The sequence below is a fragment of the Scyliorhinus canicula genome, chromosome 14 (genome assembly GCF_902713615.1).
Source record: "Scyliorhinus canicula chromosome 14, sScyCan1.1, whole genome shotgun sequence".
NCBI classification, from domain to species: Eukaryota; Metazoa; Chordata; class Chondrichthyes; order Carcharhiniformes; family Scyliorhinidae; genus Scyliorhinus; species Scyliorhinus canicula.
In genome coordinates this window covers 43,661,447-43,673,960 of record NC_052159.1, presented here as the reverse complement: position 1 = coordinate 43,673,960, position 12,514 = coordinate 43,661,447, and the positions used below count along the sequence as shown (strand labels likewise).

The 12,514-nt window shown below is 42.9% G+C and overlaps 1 protein-coding gene across 1 annotated transcript in view; it reads left to right on the top strand.

Moving 5' to 3' along the window:
• b3glcta (beta 3-glucosyltransferase a) overlaps nt 1-12,514 on the top strand; it is a 258,971-nt gene that overhangs the window by 47,265 nt on the left and 199,192 nt on the right. Inside the window, exon 4 of the mRNA XM_038818599.1 lies at nt 10,673-10,782. Within this exon, the coding sequence (XP_038674527.1) occupies nt 10,673-10,782 (110 nt within the window). The remainder of the gene's footprint in view (nt 1-10,672; nt 10,783-12,514) is intronic.

Sequence of the window (12,514 nt, the reverse complement as noted above, 5' to 3'; positions counted from 1 at the left end):
ACATAACTACTGCACTTCTCCATTGGTCGTATGATTCCCTTTCAGAAAATAGGGGAGGATAATCATAACCAGCCATCTTTGTCCTGGGTCCAGCCATGTTTCCCTTTTTTTTCACTCCTTGGTTTGATCTGGAAAAATTGTTTTTTTCAAGCCTTCACATTTACACAGCAACCATCCTTTGCTACCATTGTTAACATGTACTAGATGCTGTGGTATGAAGAGGCAAGAGTTCAGCTCCTTTTTCACCAACACACCTTTAATGGTTCAAACTCACTCTGCACATAACTCTACAGATCATCACAAGCTCCAGAGTCCACCTGAAGCCCCTTTACATATCAGTGTCAATCATTGAACACTTAACATAAATGAGACAATCATTGAACACAACATAAATGAGACAACTAATTGCAATGTCTCTTAACCCATTACTTAACACACAATAGTCCTCAACACCGGAGCCCTGCAAGGATGTGTGCTCAGTCCTCTACTATACTCCCTATACACACACATGACTCTGTGGCAAGATTTATTTATTTTGAAAAAATTTAGAGTACCCAATTATTTTTTTCTAATTGAGGGGCAATTTAGCATGGCCAATCCACCTACCTTGCACCTCTTTAGTTTCTGGGGGTGAGTCCCATGTAGACACAGGGAGAATGTGCAAACTCCACACGGGCAGTGACCCAGAGCCGGGATCGAACCTGGGACATCGGCGCCATGAGGCAACAGTGCTAACCACAGTGCCACCGTGCCGCCCCTATGTGGCAAAATTTAACTCCCTTTGATCTATAAGTTTGTGGATGATACGACTGTGGTGGGTCGTATCTCAAACATCGACGAGTCAGATTACAGAGGGGAGATAGATCACTTGGTTGCATGGGGTACCGAAAACAAGCTCTCTCTAAATGTCAGCAAAACCAAGGAACTGATTATCGACTTCAGGAAGCATGGTACGATACACCCCTTGTCTACATCAATGGCTACGAAGTGGAGATGGTCGATAGCTTTAAGTTCTTGGGGGTCACCATCACCAACAGTCTGTCCTGGTCCACTCATGTTGATGCAACAGTCAAGAAAGCCCAACAACGTCTCTACTTCCTATGGAATTTTGGCATGTCTGCATTGACTCTCACAAACATCTACAGATATGCCATAAAGAGCATCCTATCCGGCTGCAATGAAGCTTGGTATGGCAACTGCTCGGCCCAAGATTGCAAGAAACTGCAGAGTGTGGTGAACTCAGCCCAATGCATCAACCAAGCTTACCACCCTCCCATTGATTCTGGCTACACCTCCTGCTGCCTCAGGAAGGCAGACAGCATTGTCAAGCGACCCCTCAGACCCAGGCATTGCCTTCTTCCAGACCCTTCCATTAGGCAGAAGATACAGAGGTCTGAAGACCCGAACATCCAGACATAGGAACAGCTTCTAGCCCACAGCTACAAGACTCCTGAACGACTCTCCCTTGGACTGATCGGTTCCCTGTAAGACACTATCCATGACGCCCTATGCTGCTCTTGCACATGTCATATTTGCTTTGTTTGGCCCTTGTTCCACACTGTAACAAATTACTTACTCGTCTATATACTTTGTTTTTTTTTTAAACTTAAAAATTTTTTTTAGAGTACCCAATTATTTTTTCCAATTAAGGGGCAATTTAGCGTGGCCAATCCACCTATCCTGCACATCTTTGGGTTGTGGGGGTGGAACCCACGCAGACACGGGGAGAATGTGCAAACTCCTCACGGACAGTGACCTAGAGCCGTGATTCGAACCCGATCCTCAGCACTGTAGGCAGCAATGCTAACCACTGTGCCACCGTGCTGCCCCTATATACTTTGTTGATTATTCTTTTTGCCTACCGTGTACGTACTCTTGTCCGCAGAAAAATACTTTTCACTGTACTTCAGTAAATGTGACAATGCCTATCAAATTCCCCCTACCCTTTTCTGCTAGGAGAGAAATCCCCACTCACTCACCATACTACAGTCCCTTTCATATGGTAACATTTAGTAATTATCTTCTGAAGGTTAACATCCTCCCTATGGTATGATTCTCAGAAATGGCCATAATTCTTCAGCTGAGACCTAACCAAAGATTTCTAAAATTTAGCTTGCTTTTGTACTCTACGCCTCTGTAAAGGCATGTCTCCTGTAAGTCCTTTCAACGGCTTTCTCAACTTTATACAGTTTAGTTTATGCCGCCAAGCAAACAGAATGTTGGAAAGTTTGAACATAGATTTTCTGACATTCTTGTTACGGCGTAAGTGATTACACCATTCACTGTTTTGTACATTTTGGACTTGAATTGATTACACCACAAAAGTAATTAGATGGCTGTGAAACACTTTAGCTAGTCCTGAGGCTGTGGAAAGTGCTTTTCAATGCAAGCTTTCTTTCTTATATTATCTATGCTAACACTATCGCAGTACCATGATTGTCATGTGGGATTCCTGTAACCCAAAATATTTGCCCAGTAGTGTCAAAACTGGAATTAATTGGTAGACAAACTTTCTTCTTTGCAAAGACATTTTTTTGCTCAGCAGCTTTTGTTTTTTACATAAGAATAATTCTTATCCAGGATCACATCAAAAATGATCAATAGAGGAATCCTGGTGGAGTAATGTAGGTGAAAACTCTATAAATTCAAGAAACAACTGTTTTCAGTAATGGGAGGAAAGCAGGGTAAGACTGGATGGATGAATTAATATGGATCACAGTCTTCCTCACCCATAAATATTTGATAATTTAGTGAGGTTAGCCGTATATTTTGCAGGAGCCACTTTGTGTGGAACTTCAGTCAGAGTCCCATCGGGATGCCAACTGTTCTGCTTGTGGGAGATCAGTACTCCACATAATAATAATATTCACAACTCTTTTGAATAGTGCGTCAAATATTCATTGAGATCACTGTAAAATGTTGCTCAGTAGTTTTTTCAGTATTTCACTTTAGGATTCTATCTGCGCTTGTTCGAGAGTAATAATACAGAGAATTGGCTGCACTATGAATAATCTTCCTCTGCATCTTGTATGTTATATATTGTAAGGGACCTTCCTGTTGATTCCTTTATTTCCCATTTCTTTTATTTTGCCGTTATCATTTTTGATCGATGGATGTTTAATGGACATATACCTTTAAGTCGAGCAGAGGAAGTGAGTAACACAAAAGTTGCAATATAGTACACTGTGCTAGCTTTTGAGCAGCAGAACTCAGACTTTTGACATCCAAGAAATCGGAGGGATTCAGTTCGATTGGTTGGCTGGTGGCCAATGAATTGGCACAAGGCTGTATTCTGCCTGGCAACAGGGAGTGCTTGGGCTGTGCCTGACTAGGATGATTTTCAGAGAACCAAGGAAAGGACAGTTGGGTCCTGGATGCTCAGGGAAGGAGCTGTGAGTCTCTCTCACTCTCTGTTCCTCCAGAAAAGCTGCATAGCTGCTGTATTTCTGAACTTTTGAGAACCTGGAAGAATCGACAGTGAAAACCATTACTGACCGATAGCAGAAACCTCAAACTGAAAGCCTAGACTGCAGGAAGGTGTGCTAGAAGATAACAATCTGAAACAAAAGACTCTCATCCTTTTACAATTATTTTTACCTCCCTTGTCATGTGAGTGTCCCTTTTAAGAAATGTTTTTGTCTTATCACATGGCTTCAGTGATGTCATTGTGTGGGTGGGGCTGGGCTGTGGCTCTATATGAGTTCTTGGAGCTGGTTTGTAGCTCTGGAAGTTTTACTTTCGCTTTGAGTTTTGGACTGGTTTTTAACTGGACAGGTTAATATAGTACACTGTGCTAGCTTTTGAGCAGCAGAACTCAGACTTTTGACATCCAGGAAATCGGAGGGATTCAGTTCGATTGGTTGGCTGGTGCCCAATGAATTGGCACAAGGCTGTATTCTGCCTGGCACCAGGGAGTGCTTGGGCTGTGCTCTATCTTCATTTTATAAGCTGTTTCCAGACTACTTGATAACTTAAAATAGATAATAGCTTTCTGGAAGGAATTCAAACCTGTTGTTTGAGAAGGGGAACAGAGTATCACTAACAAGTCATATACCAGTAAGAGTGCCGTGTGCTGGGCCACACCTTTGAAAAGGAGTTTCTGGTTTTACTTGGATTTTGTTATTGAATTGGAACAGTTAAGGGGGAATTTATTAAGGGTTATACATAGATTACTGTAGCTGTGTGGGATCTTTATGTTTGTAGTTGATAATTTTTACTGTGTGTGTTCATAAAAATGTTAACTAAATTGATAGAATAAAGCTTGTTTTTTTTTGATTAAAAGTGTCTAAGAATTCTGAATAACACCTGAAGGTAGGCTCTTGTGCTCATCATTACCCAAATCAATAAACAGCTGGAGGTCAGGTGCACTCCATGATATACTTTGGAGTTTTCTAAACCATGGGCCATAACACCCTCTTTTGTCCTCTGAGTTTGTGTCAGTCTTGTGTGTGTCCAGTTGTATTTGTTGCATATTTAATTATTGTGATTAATAAATAATTTTGTTTAGATTTACAAACCTTTTCAAAAAAAAGTTTCCCAATCAAGGGGCAATTTACCGTGGCCAATCCACCTACCTTGCACATTTTTGGGTTGTGGGGGTGAAACCCACGCAAACACGGGGAGAATGTGCAAACACCACACGGACAGTGACCCAGGGCCGGGATTCGAACCCGGGTCCTCAGCGCCATAGGCAGCAATGCTAACCACTGTGCCACCGTGCTGCCCCCTAGATTTACAAACATGGTGACTCTGGTAATTAGGAAGCCATGGGGCCAAAGACTTTGGGTGTTTTTCAAAGAATGAATTCTGGGTCAGATAGGGCCGGAATTGACTGTGCACTAGTTCAGAGGAGAATAACAATATTAAAAGTCTTTAATGGATAATAATGGGATGTAATCCACTGAATAAAGATTCATTTTCTGTAATAAATGCATCAGGTTATTGATTTTATGAATTCTAAAGATAGTGCAAGTAAATACAACTTGATGTACAGGTAGGAAAGTGCATTAGTCGACTGGCCACCTGTAATACAAACCATCAAATATATTTTCAATTGGCTTTAATGGAAAGGAAAATCGTGTGGGCTGCACGATAGACAGTTGATCCACTAAGATGTTCTTTTCTGTGGCACTTGAATTTTGCTTCCAATATGTACTTTTAATAGATAAGTAATTTTATTGTACAATATTATGTTCACATTTTAATGGATTTTGTTGAGTGGACACCCCAGTTGAATAGGATTGTCAGTTCTGGGTCTAGCCCTGAAGGGTTGATATAAAGTTGTTGACTGTAAACACTTTTACTGTCTAGGAAACCTGTGCAAAGGGCACCATTAAGTATAATGCAGAACACAACAAAACATGGAAAGAATTACCAGAGGAGAGGAAATGAATCAGGAAATCATGCTTAGTTTAGGTTCGGTGATTTGAAGTTTGTGTTTCAAAAGGCTGAAAATTGTAAGGGGAAGGGAAGATGGTGGAGGTGAGGAGTTGTACAGTTTTTAGTACCTCAGACGGAAAGAATATGATTAGGTTAATGTGAATGTGAGAGAGTAAAATTTTGTGAAATGGAGATTGGGTCAGGATCCTGCACTCTTCCGGCTTTCACCAGAGTGGGACTGAAGGTGAGCAGGGAACGTTCTTTGGATTTGTTGAGCGACTAATTAAGCAACTGCACAGAGGGAAGAGCTCCTTCAGTGAATCTTACAAGCTGCGAAGGCTTTGATCAATTAAACTCAAGAGCTCTAGCCATGAGCAGATGACAGGTTGTTGCCAACTTCCTAGAACGCACTTTACCTGTCTCGCACTTCAATCGCCTTCAGCTACACTCCTCTGTTGCCAGGTACCACAACAGCATTTTGAAAATGCAGCTACACTTGGATTTGGATTTTATTTATTGTCACGTGTACCGAGGTACAGCAAAAAGTATGTTTCTGAGAGCACTCAACAGATCATTAAGTACATGAAAAGTAAAAGAAATAAAAGAAAATGCATAATAGGGCAACACAAGGTACACAAATGTAACTACATAAGACCTGCATTGGTGAAGCATACAGGGGTGAAGTGTTAATGAGGTCAGTGCATAAGAGGGTCATTTTGGAGTCTGGTAACAGCGGGGAAGAAGCTGTTTTTGAATCTGTTTGTGCGTGTTCTCAGACTTTTGTATCTCCTGCCCAATGGAAGATGTGTTACCTGTGTAATAGGTAACTCGTGCTACTCAATCCTTGGTTGATGGTGAGGTCTTCTGAATCTCGATGAAGAAGACTCGAACTTGTCCAGTAACAATAAAGGTTTATTGAGTAACTATAACAACAAGTGCATGAGTTTTTTTACTTTAACTTTGATACTAGTGATAAGGTTACCAAGATCTAACTACAATAACTATACGTAACTTCACTAGCCATCTGAACTATTCTGATATTGCCCTGGTCACAGTGCATCCGAGAGAGAGAGAGAGAGAGAGACTGAGGGAGACACAATGTGTTTGCTTTTTATACCCCTGTTGGTCCGACCCTCTAGTGATCATGTGGTGCTGCTGATTACACATTAACCCCTTGTGTACATGCACATACAGAGATCACTACAGAAAAAGTTGGAAGAGAGAGTAAGCCGGGTGGGAGGGGCGTTTGATTATGCTGCCCCGCTTCTCCAAGGCAGCGGGAGGTGTAGATGGAGTCAATGGATGGGCGGCAACTCCATGTGATGGACTGGGCTGTGTTCACGACTCTCTGTAGTTTCTTGCGGTCTTGGGCCGAGCAGTGATACCAGGCTGTGATGCAGCCGGATAGGATGCTTTCTATGCTCTCACTTGGCACGTCTGATTAGGGGTGAGAGCAGAAGCAGCACCACTGCCTTCAGCAGTCTTCCCCTTAGACACTTGCCCACCAGAGGCCAAAGGGGGATGGACACTGAGATTCAGCTGGAAGACCCCCAACACAACATCTACAAGGATAAAATCAGCTCTCTTGACATGCCTGAACACCAGTGTCTCAGGAGGCTCAGGTAGATGATGGCACCTGCTGCTTCTTGGAACAATGGAGCAGGTCAGGATGTATTGTCAGTGGCTGATGTGGTGCCCCCAGGGTCTCTGCCTCTTGCCAATTTGTGTGCTCTCTTCTACAAGGATTGAAATCAGAGAAGTGTGTGCATATGTAATGGCTGGTGTAGCGGTGTAGCCACCTGGGGTGGCCACTTCCTGATTCCAAAATGGAGGCCCGCAAAGCATGCAGGGAAATTCAGCCAGGCACAGGAAAACAAGCAGGTGCAAGGTTTCCTGTGTATTAAGACTTGCAGAACCCAGACAGAACTGAAACCAGTAACATCTACATATTAATGTGCAAACCCAGGAACAATTAGATACATTGAAGCGATCGGGACCAAACCAGACTCCCCGGCGCCAGCGGGAGCCAGGACAAAGGGAGGCCAACGGACACATAGGAACCGCCCAGTGATCAGGGAACAGCTCCAGTATTGGAGAAATCGATTGAAACGATTGGGACATGGTCCAATTAATTGGGACCAGGTCCGTGTCCGCCCACAAGGGCGCAAAACCCCTGGGGACTATAAAATAGAGTCCCCAAGTTCAGTTCGATCTTCTTGGCAGGTTCTCTTAGCAGCTCTAAAGAACTCTTGACCGTGACTCTCAACAAGGAGAGACCTGCCTAGCAGCTGCACCAACCAATGAAGTCTCCGGTCAACGCACGCTACAAGATAGGCTACTACCATAGACTGGTATGCTACTAGTCCATACCAGCTTTAAACCTGCAGACTCAGAACCGGACAAAGGCCATTGTTCCTCTGACCTGGTGGGCCATTTGAAAGCTAAGTATAGGCCTTTAGTTGTAGAGATAGTCTAGTAAGTAGAGTTTTATGCATGTGTAGTGATTGACTGTGTGTATAATAAATGTGTTTTGATTTGAAACTTACTAACTGATGTATTGAGTTCTTGATCAGCACTTGGCTTTGAACTTCGTGGTGGTATTAGAAAGATACCTGGCGACTCTAGAGCAAAGATTATTAAACAGAGCAATTAAGTAAAAGCACACCGAGCAACAGCGGACCGAAGACAAACGTTTGTAAAGGGTGCCCCCACCCCCGTCAAAGAACAAAAGAACAAAGAAAAGTACAGCACAGGAACAGGCCCTTCAGCCTTCCAAGCCCGTGCCGACCATGCTGCCCGTCTAAACTAAAATCTTCTACACTCCCTGGGTCCGTATCCTCTATTCCCATCCTATTCATGTATTTGTCAAGATGCCCCTTAAATATCACTGTCGTCCCTACTTCCATCACCTCCTCCGGCAGCGAGTTCCAGGCACCCACTACCCTCTGTGTAAAAAAACTTGCCTCGTACATCTCCTCTAAGCCTTGCCCCTCGCATCCTTAAACCTATGCCTCCTAGTAATTGACCCCATTACCCTGGGAAAAAGCCTCTGACTATCCACTCTGTCTATGCCCCTCATAATTTTGTAGACCTCTATCAGGTCGCCCCTCAACCTCCGTCGTTCCAGTGAGAATAAACCGAGTTTATTCAACCACTCCTCATAGCTAATGCCCTCCATACCAGGCAACATCCTGGTAAAGGGTGATGCTTCCCCGTCCTTGAGGAAGCATCACCCCACTGCTGCCCCTCAAATACCCCAACAGGAGCTTCAGATTAGAAGTGACAGAGAAGAAATGTCCATTAGATGACAGATGCTGTTTTGTATTTTGTCTGAGCGTGTTGCTATGTAAAGATTATGGGGCAATTTAATGGCCGTATTACACATTTTTAAAAAATAAATTTAGATTACCCAATTATTTTTTCCAATTAAGGGGCAATTTAGCGTGGCCAATCCACCTACTCTGCACATTTTTGGGTTGTGGGGGCGAAACCCACGCAGACACGGGGAGAATGTGTAAACTCCACACGGACAGTGACCCAGAGCCGGGATCGAACCTGGGACCTCAGCGCCGTGAGGCGGTTGTGCTAACCGCTAGGCCACCGTGCTGCCCTTCCGTATTACACATAAGCAAGAAAAGTGACAAGACCATTAAATAGCAAGAGAGGCTAAAATCAAGAACTGCGTTGGACCCAAATCTGTTGCCAATCTAACCGGCCTGCTCCCGTTGGTGAAATCAGGATCCCGCCTTAGTGTGGCAAGAAGCCATTGATCACTACTTCAGCCCAATCTCCAAACAGTAAATGACAGTGACCCTCTATCTAACAGTCCCTGTGATCTGACTGTGTCTCCAGCAAGTGGCAACATGGGCACCGATTAACTCCGACAGGAAACTCCCAACAAAACCCACCACAAATGACACTTTGGGTGCGATTCTCCCAAGGGAACAAAGTGCCCTCGTTGATGCATTTAGCCGCATGTTTCCAGGCGCTCGCAGTGCCTAGAAACACATAGCTATTCAATGCGACTCTTGTTCTATAAGAGACCGCACATAGCCCCGTTTTACACAGTGGAGAGCTCTGCTTGCTGGCACTCACCAGTGCAATGAGAGATTTAAAAATGGTTCCATCGGGCAGGAGATATAAAAGTCTGAGAACACGCATGAACAGATTCAAAAACAGGTTCTTCCCCACTGTTACCAGACTCCTAAACGACCTGACCTAGGACTGACCTGATTAATCCGACACTCCTGTATGCTTCACCCGATGCCAGTGCCTATGCCAGTACCTTGTGTTGCCCTATTATGTATTTTCTTTTCGTGTACTAAATTACCTGTTTGAGTTGTACGCAGAAAAATACTTTTCAGTGTTCCTCGGTACATGTGACAATAAACAAATCCAATCCAATCTCCAGGGCCTCCTGAACTTATCCCCAACCTCTCCCACTTTCCCCACAACACCCACACAGGGCACACCCAGGTGGAACTGCCAGGGTGCCAGGTAGAACCAGTGCCAGGGCTCCACCCTACCCAAAGGGGATTAGCTGGGGGCCTCTATCCCCTGGGAGACCCCCACAAGTGCCGTTCCGTCCGGTTCCTGTTTATGGGAACCATTGCTGAACGGCACTCGTCCAAGGTTTCTGAGGCAAAGAGGATGAATCCCAAAGCCTCAGGTACCTCTGGAATCTGCAGATTACAGTGAGACTAACTGTGTCACTCTAATATGCAGATTTGCCAAAAAGTGATCCCGTCCGCAATGGGCGCAGTGTGACCATTGGATCGCGCCCTTAGAAATGTTTCCGTTAAATTGCACCCTTAGTCAAAAAAGCAACATTCCGCCCCATGTTTTTGTGGAATATGCCACACTATTGCATTGAAAAATGAAAATCGCTTATTTTTCACAAGTAGGCTTCAAATGAAGTTACTGTGAAAAGCCCCTAGTCGCCACATTCCGGCGCCTGTTCTGGGAGGCTGTTACGGGAATCGAACCATGCTGCTGGCCTGCCTTGGTCTGCTTTCAAAGCCAGGAATTTAGTGCTAAATAGCCCCAGATAATTGCTGTGACATAGTGGAGGGAAGTTTACTCTGTTTCCATTTCTGCTGCAGATAACTTGGGAGTATCTATTAATTGCCCAGAACTAACATCTACTAATTTGAGCACAAAACTCACAAAGCAAGAAAATATGGAAACCGAATCGTTTTGGAATGGTCCTTATCGCTAAAACTGATATCAAAGCAGATCTATGTATTTTAACATAATCGTGCATTATTCCCGATGTTCCTTTTTTATTTTGCAGAGATCGATGAAATTGTTTTTGTTATTCAGAGTCAGAAGCAATCCTTTCATGCAACACAAGCCAACAATCTCAAACAGGACATCTTACTGCAGGCTGAGGCTTTGAGTCAGGTAGGTATCTGAAGAAGTTACAACCAGCAACGCTAATCCACACTGTGGTAATTGAAATGTTTTGCATCTATATAAAGGATAAACTAGCCTTGCTTGGAAATTAACATTTAGATAGTTTCAATCATAAAGCCTTACAGCTGAAAAGGGCTGACGTTTCTGTGTTTTTAATAATGTGGAAATGGCATTCTGGTTTAGAGATGAGCCAGGATAATAGTAAGCTGGTGTTGAATAGCATCATCTTTGTTGTGCTGTGTGTGTACTGAAATGTCCTGAAGCTCAGGTGACTTATTAAAGACAGGAAAAGGCATTGATTTATTTCAATGACGATTGAATCCCAAAGCGTGTGGACGCAATGGGGGTAAAGTAGCATAAAATGGGCTGATAGTGAATCGGCAGACCATTATTTTTGTTAAAGTCAATGTCAGGTGTGGTGTAAAATGGACTGCCAATTCACTACCGTGCCATTTTACACGACTAACAACCAATTTCACTTCCAACAACATTCGATTTCTCCATTGATGTTGGATTTAAAAACACATTTCCCAGCATATTACAGGCTCAAAAGGCAAATTTATAGACTTGCCCTACATATCAAGACGAATAATCATGATATTTCAGAATATATACAAACTATAAAAAAGAGGCTGGAACCCATGAAGTGACAACAATATACTCTGCCTGAGTGGAGACAGACTGCTACAGCAACTGTGTAAGCCTTTGGAAGTTTGACATGTTGATTTGGACAAAAATAGGCCTCACGCTGCTTCATTGAATCTTTTATTAACACAGTGCATGATTATAATAGACTGACTGGTGAATTTGTTCAACATACTCTTTGCCCACCTCTAGCTCCTGGGCCTCAACGTAGCCCAGGTGAATGGGATGACAATCTCCTGGTAAACGTACTACGACAGTACCCAATTACATGGTTTTTATGGCATTTTAAGTCTGTTTCTATGTACAAACATTGACAGCAAAAAACAACCCATAACACCACATGAATGTTATGTTATGAAGGTCAGAAGGATGGTTTATCTTGAAAGTAGAAAATCTGCACTGTTACAGTAGGGGCTGTATTTCTGAAGTCGGGCATTTGGAGATTTTGCATGTGTCAAATATGTATGTTTGGCATTGAGCCAAGAGCTGCAAGCTAATTTATGCATCGAATATATGTTGCAGCCAGTCTGGGGGTATAAACTAATGCTTGGATTAAAAAATATTTTTTTTTTCAGTTGGGAATTCTATATTTTGACAAAAATCAATTACAAATAATGGTAAATCTTGACCAGATTAAAATGAGGAAATCAGCGCTTATTAGATTGAATAAATCAATTTTGACTCACACATGCATGTGGGATACTACAGAGTCAAAAACACGGTGAAGAACCTGACCTAAAATACACAATGAATTGAATACCTTTTATCTAAGTCGAATAAATATTTTCTGTAATTCATAAACATTTGTTGAAGTTTCTGCAAGCTCCAGAAACCAATGTTCCGTTTAACAGGTGTATGTATTTGTGTAGCATACAGGAATGTGTCACACAGGGGCTTCCCACAAGCTACATTCCCTTTAAGATGTGTGCATGCAAAACCATAAAGTAATCTTAAAGGAACCTCATAGCAAAGGGAAATTAGAAGGGACTTAGCTAGAAACCAATTTATTTTCAAAACCCACATAACATTGATCTAAAATTACCGCAAGCTAGTAAAATATAATTGGTTGAGTCTG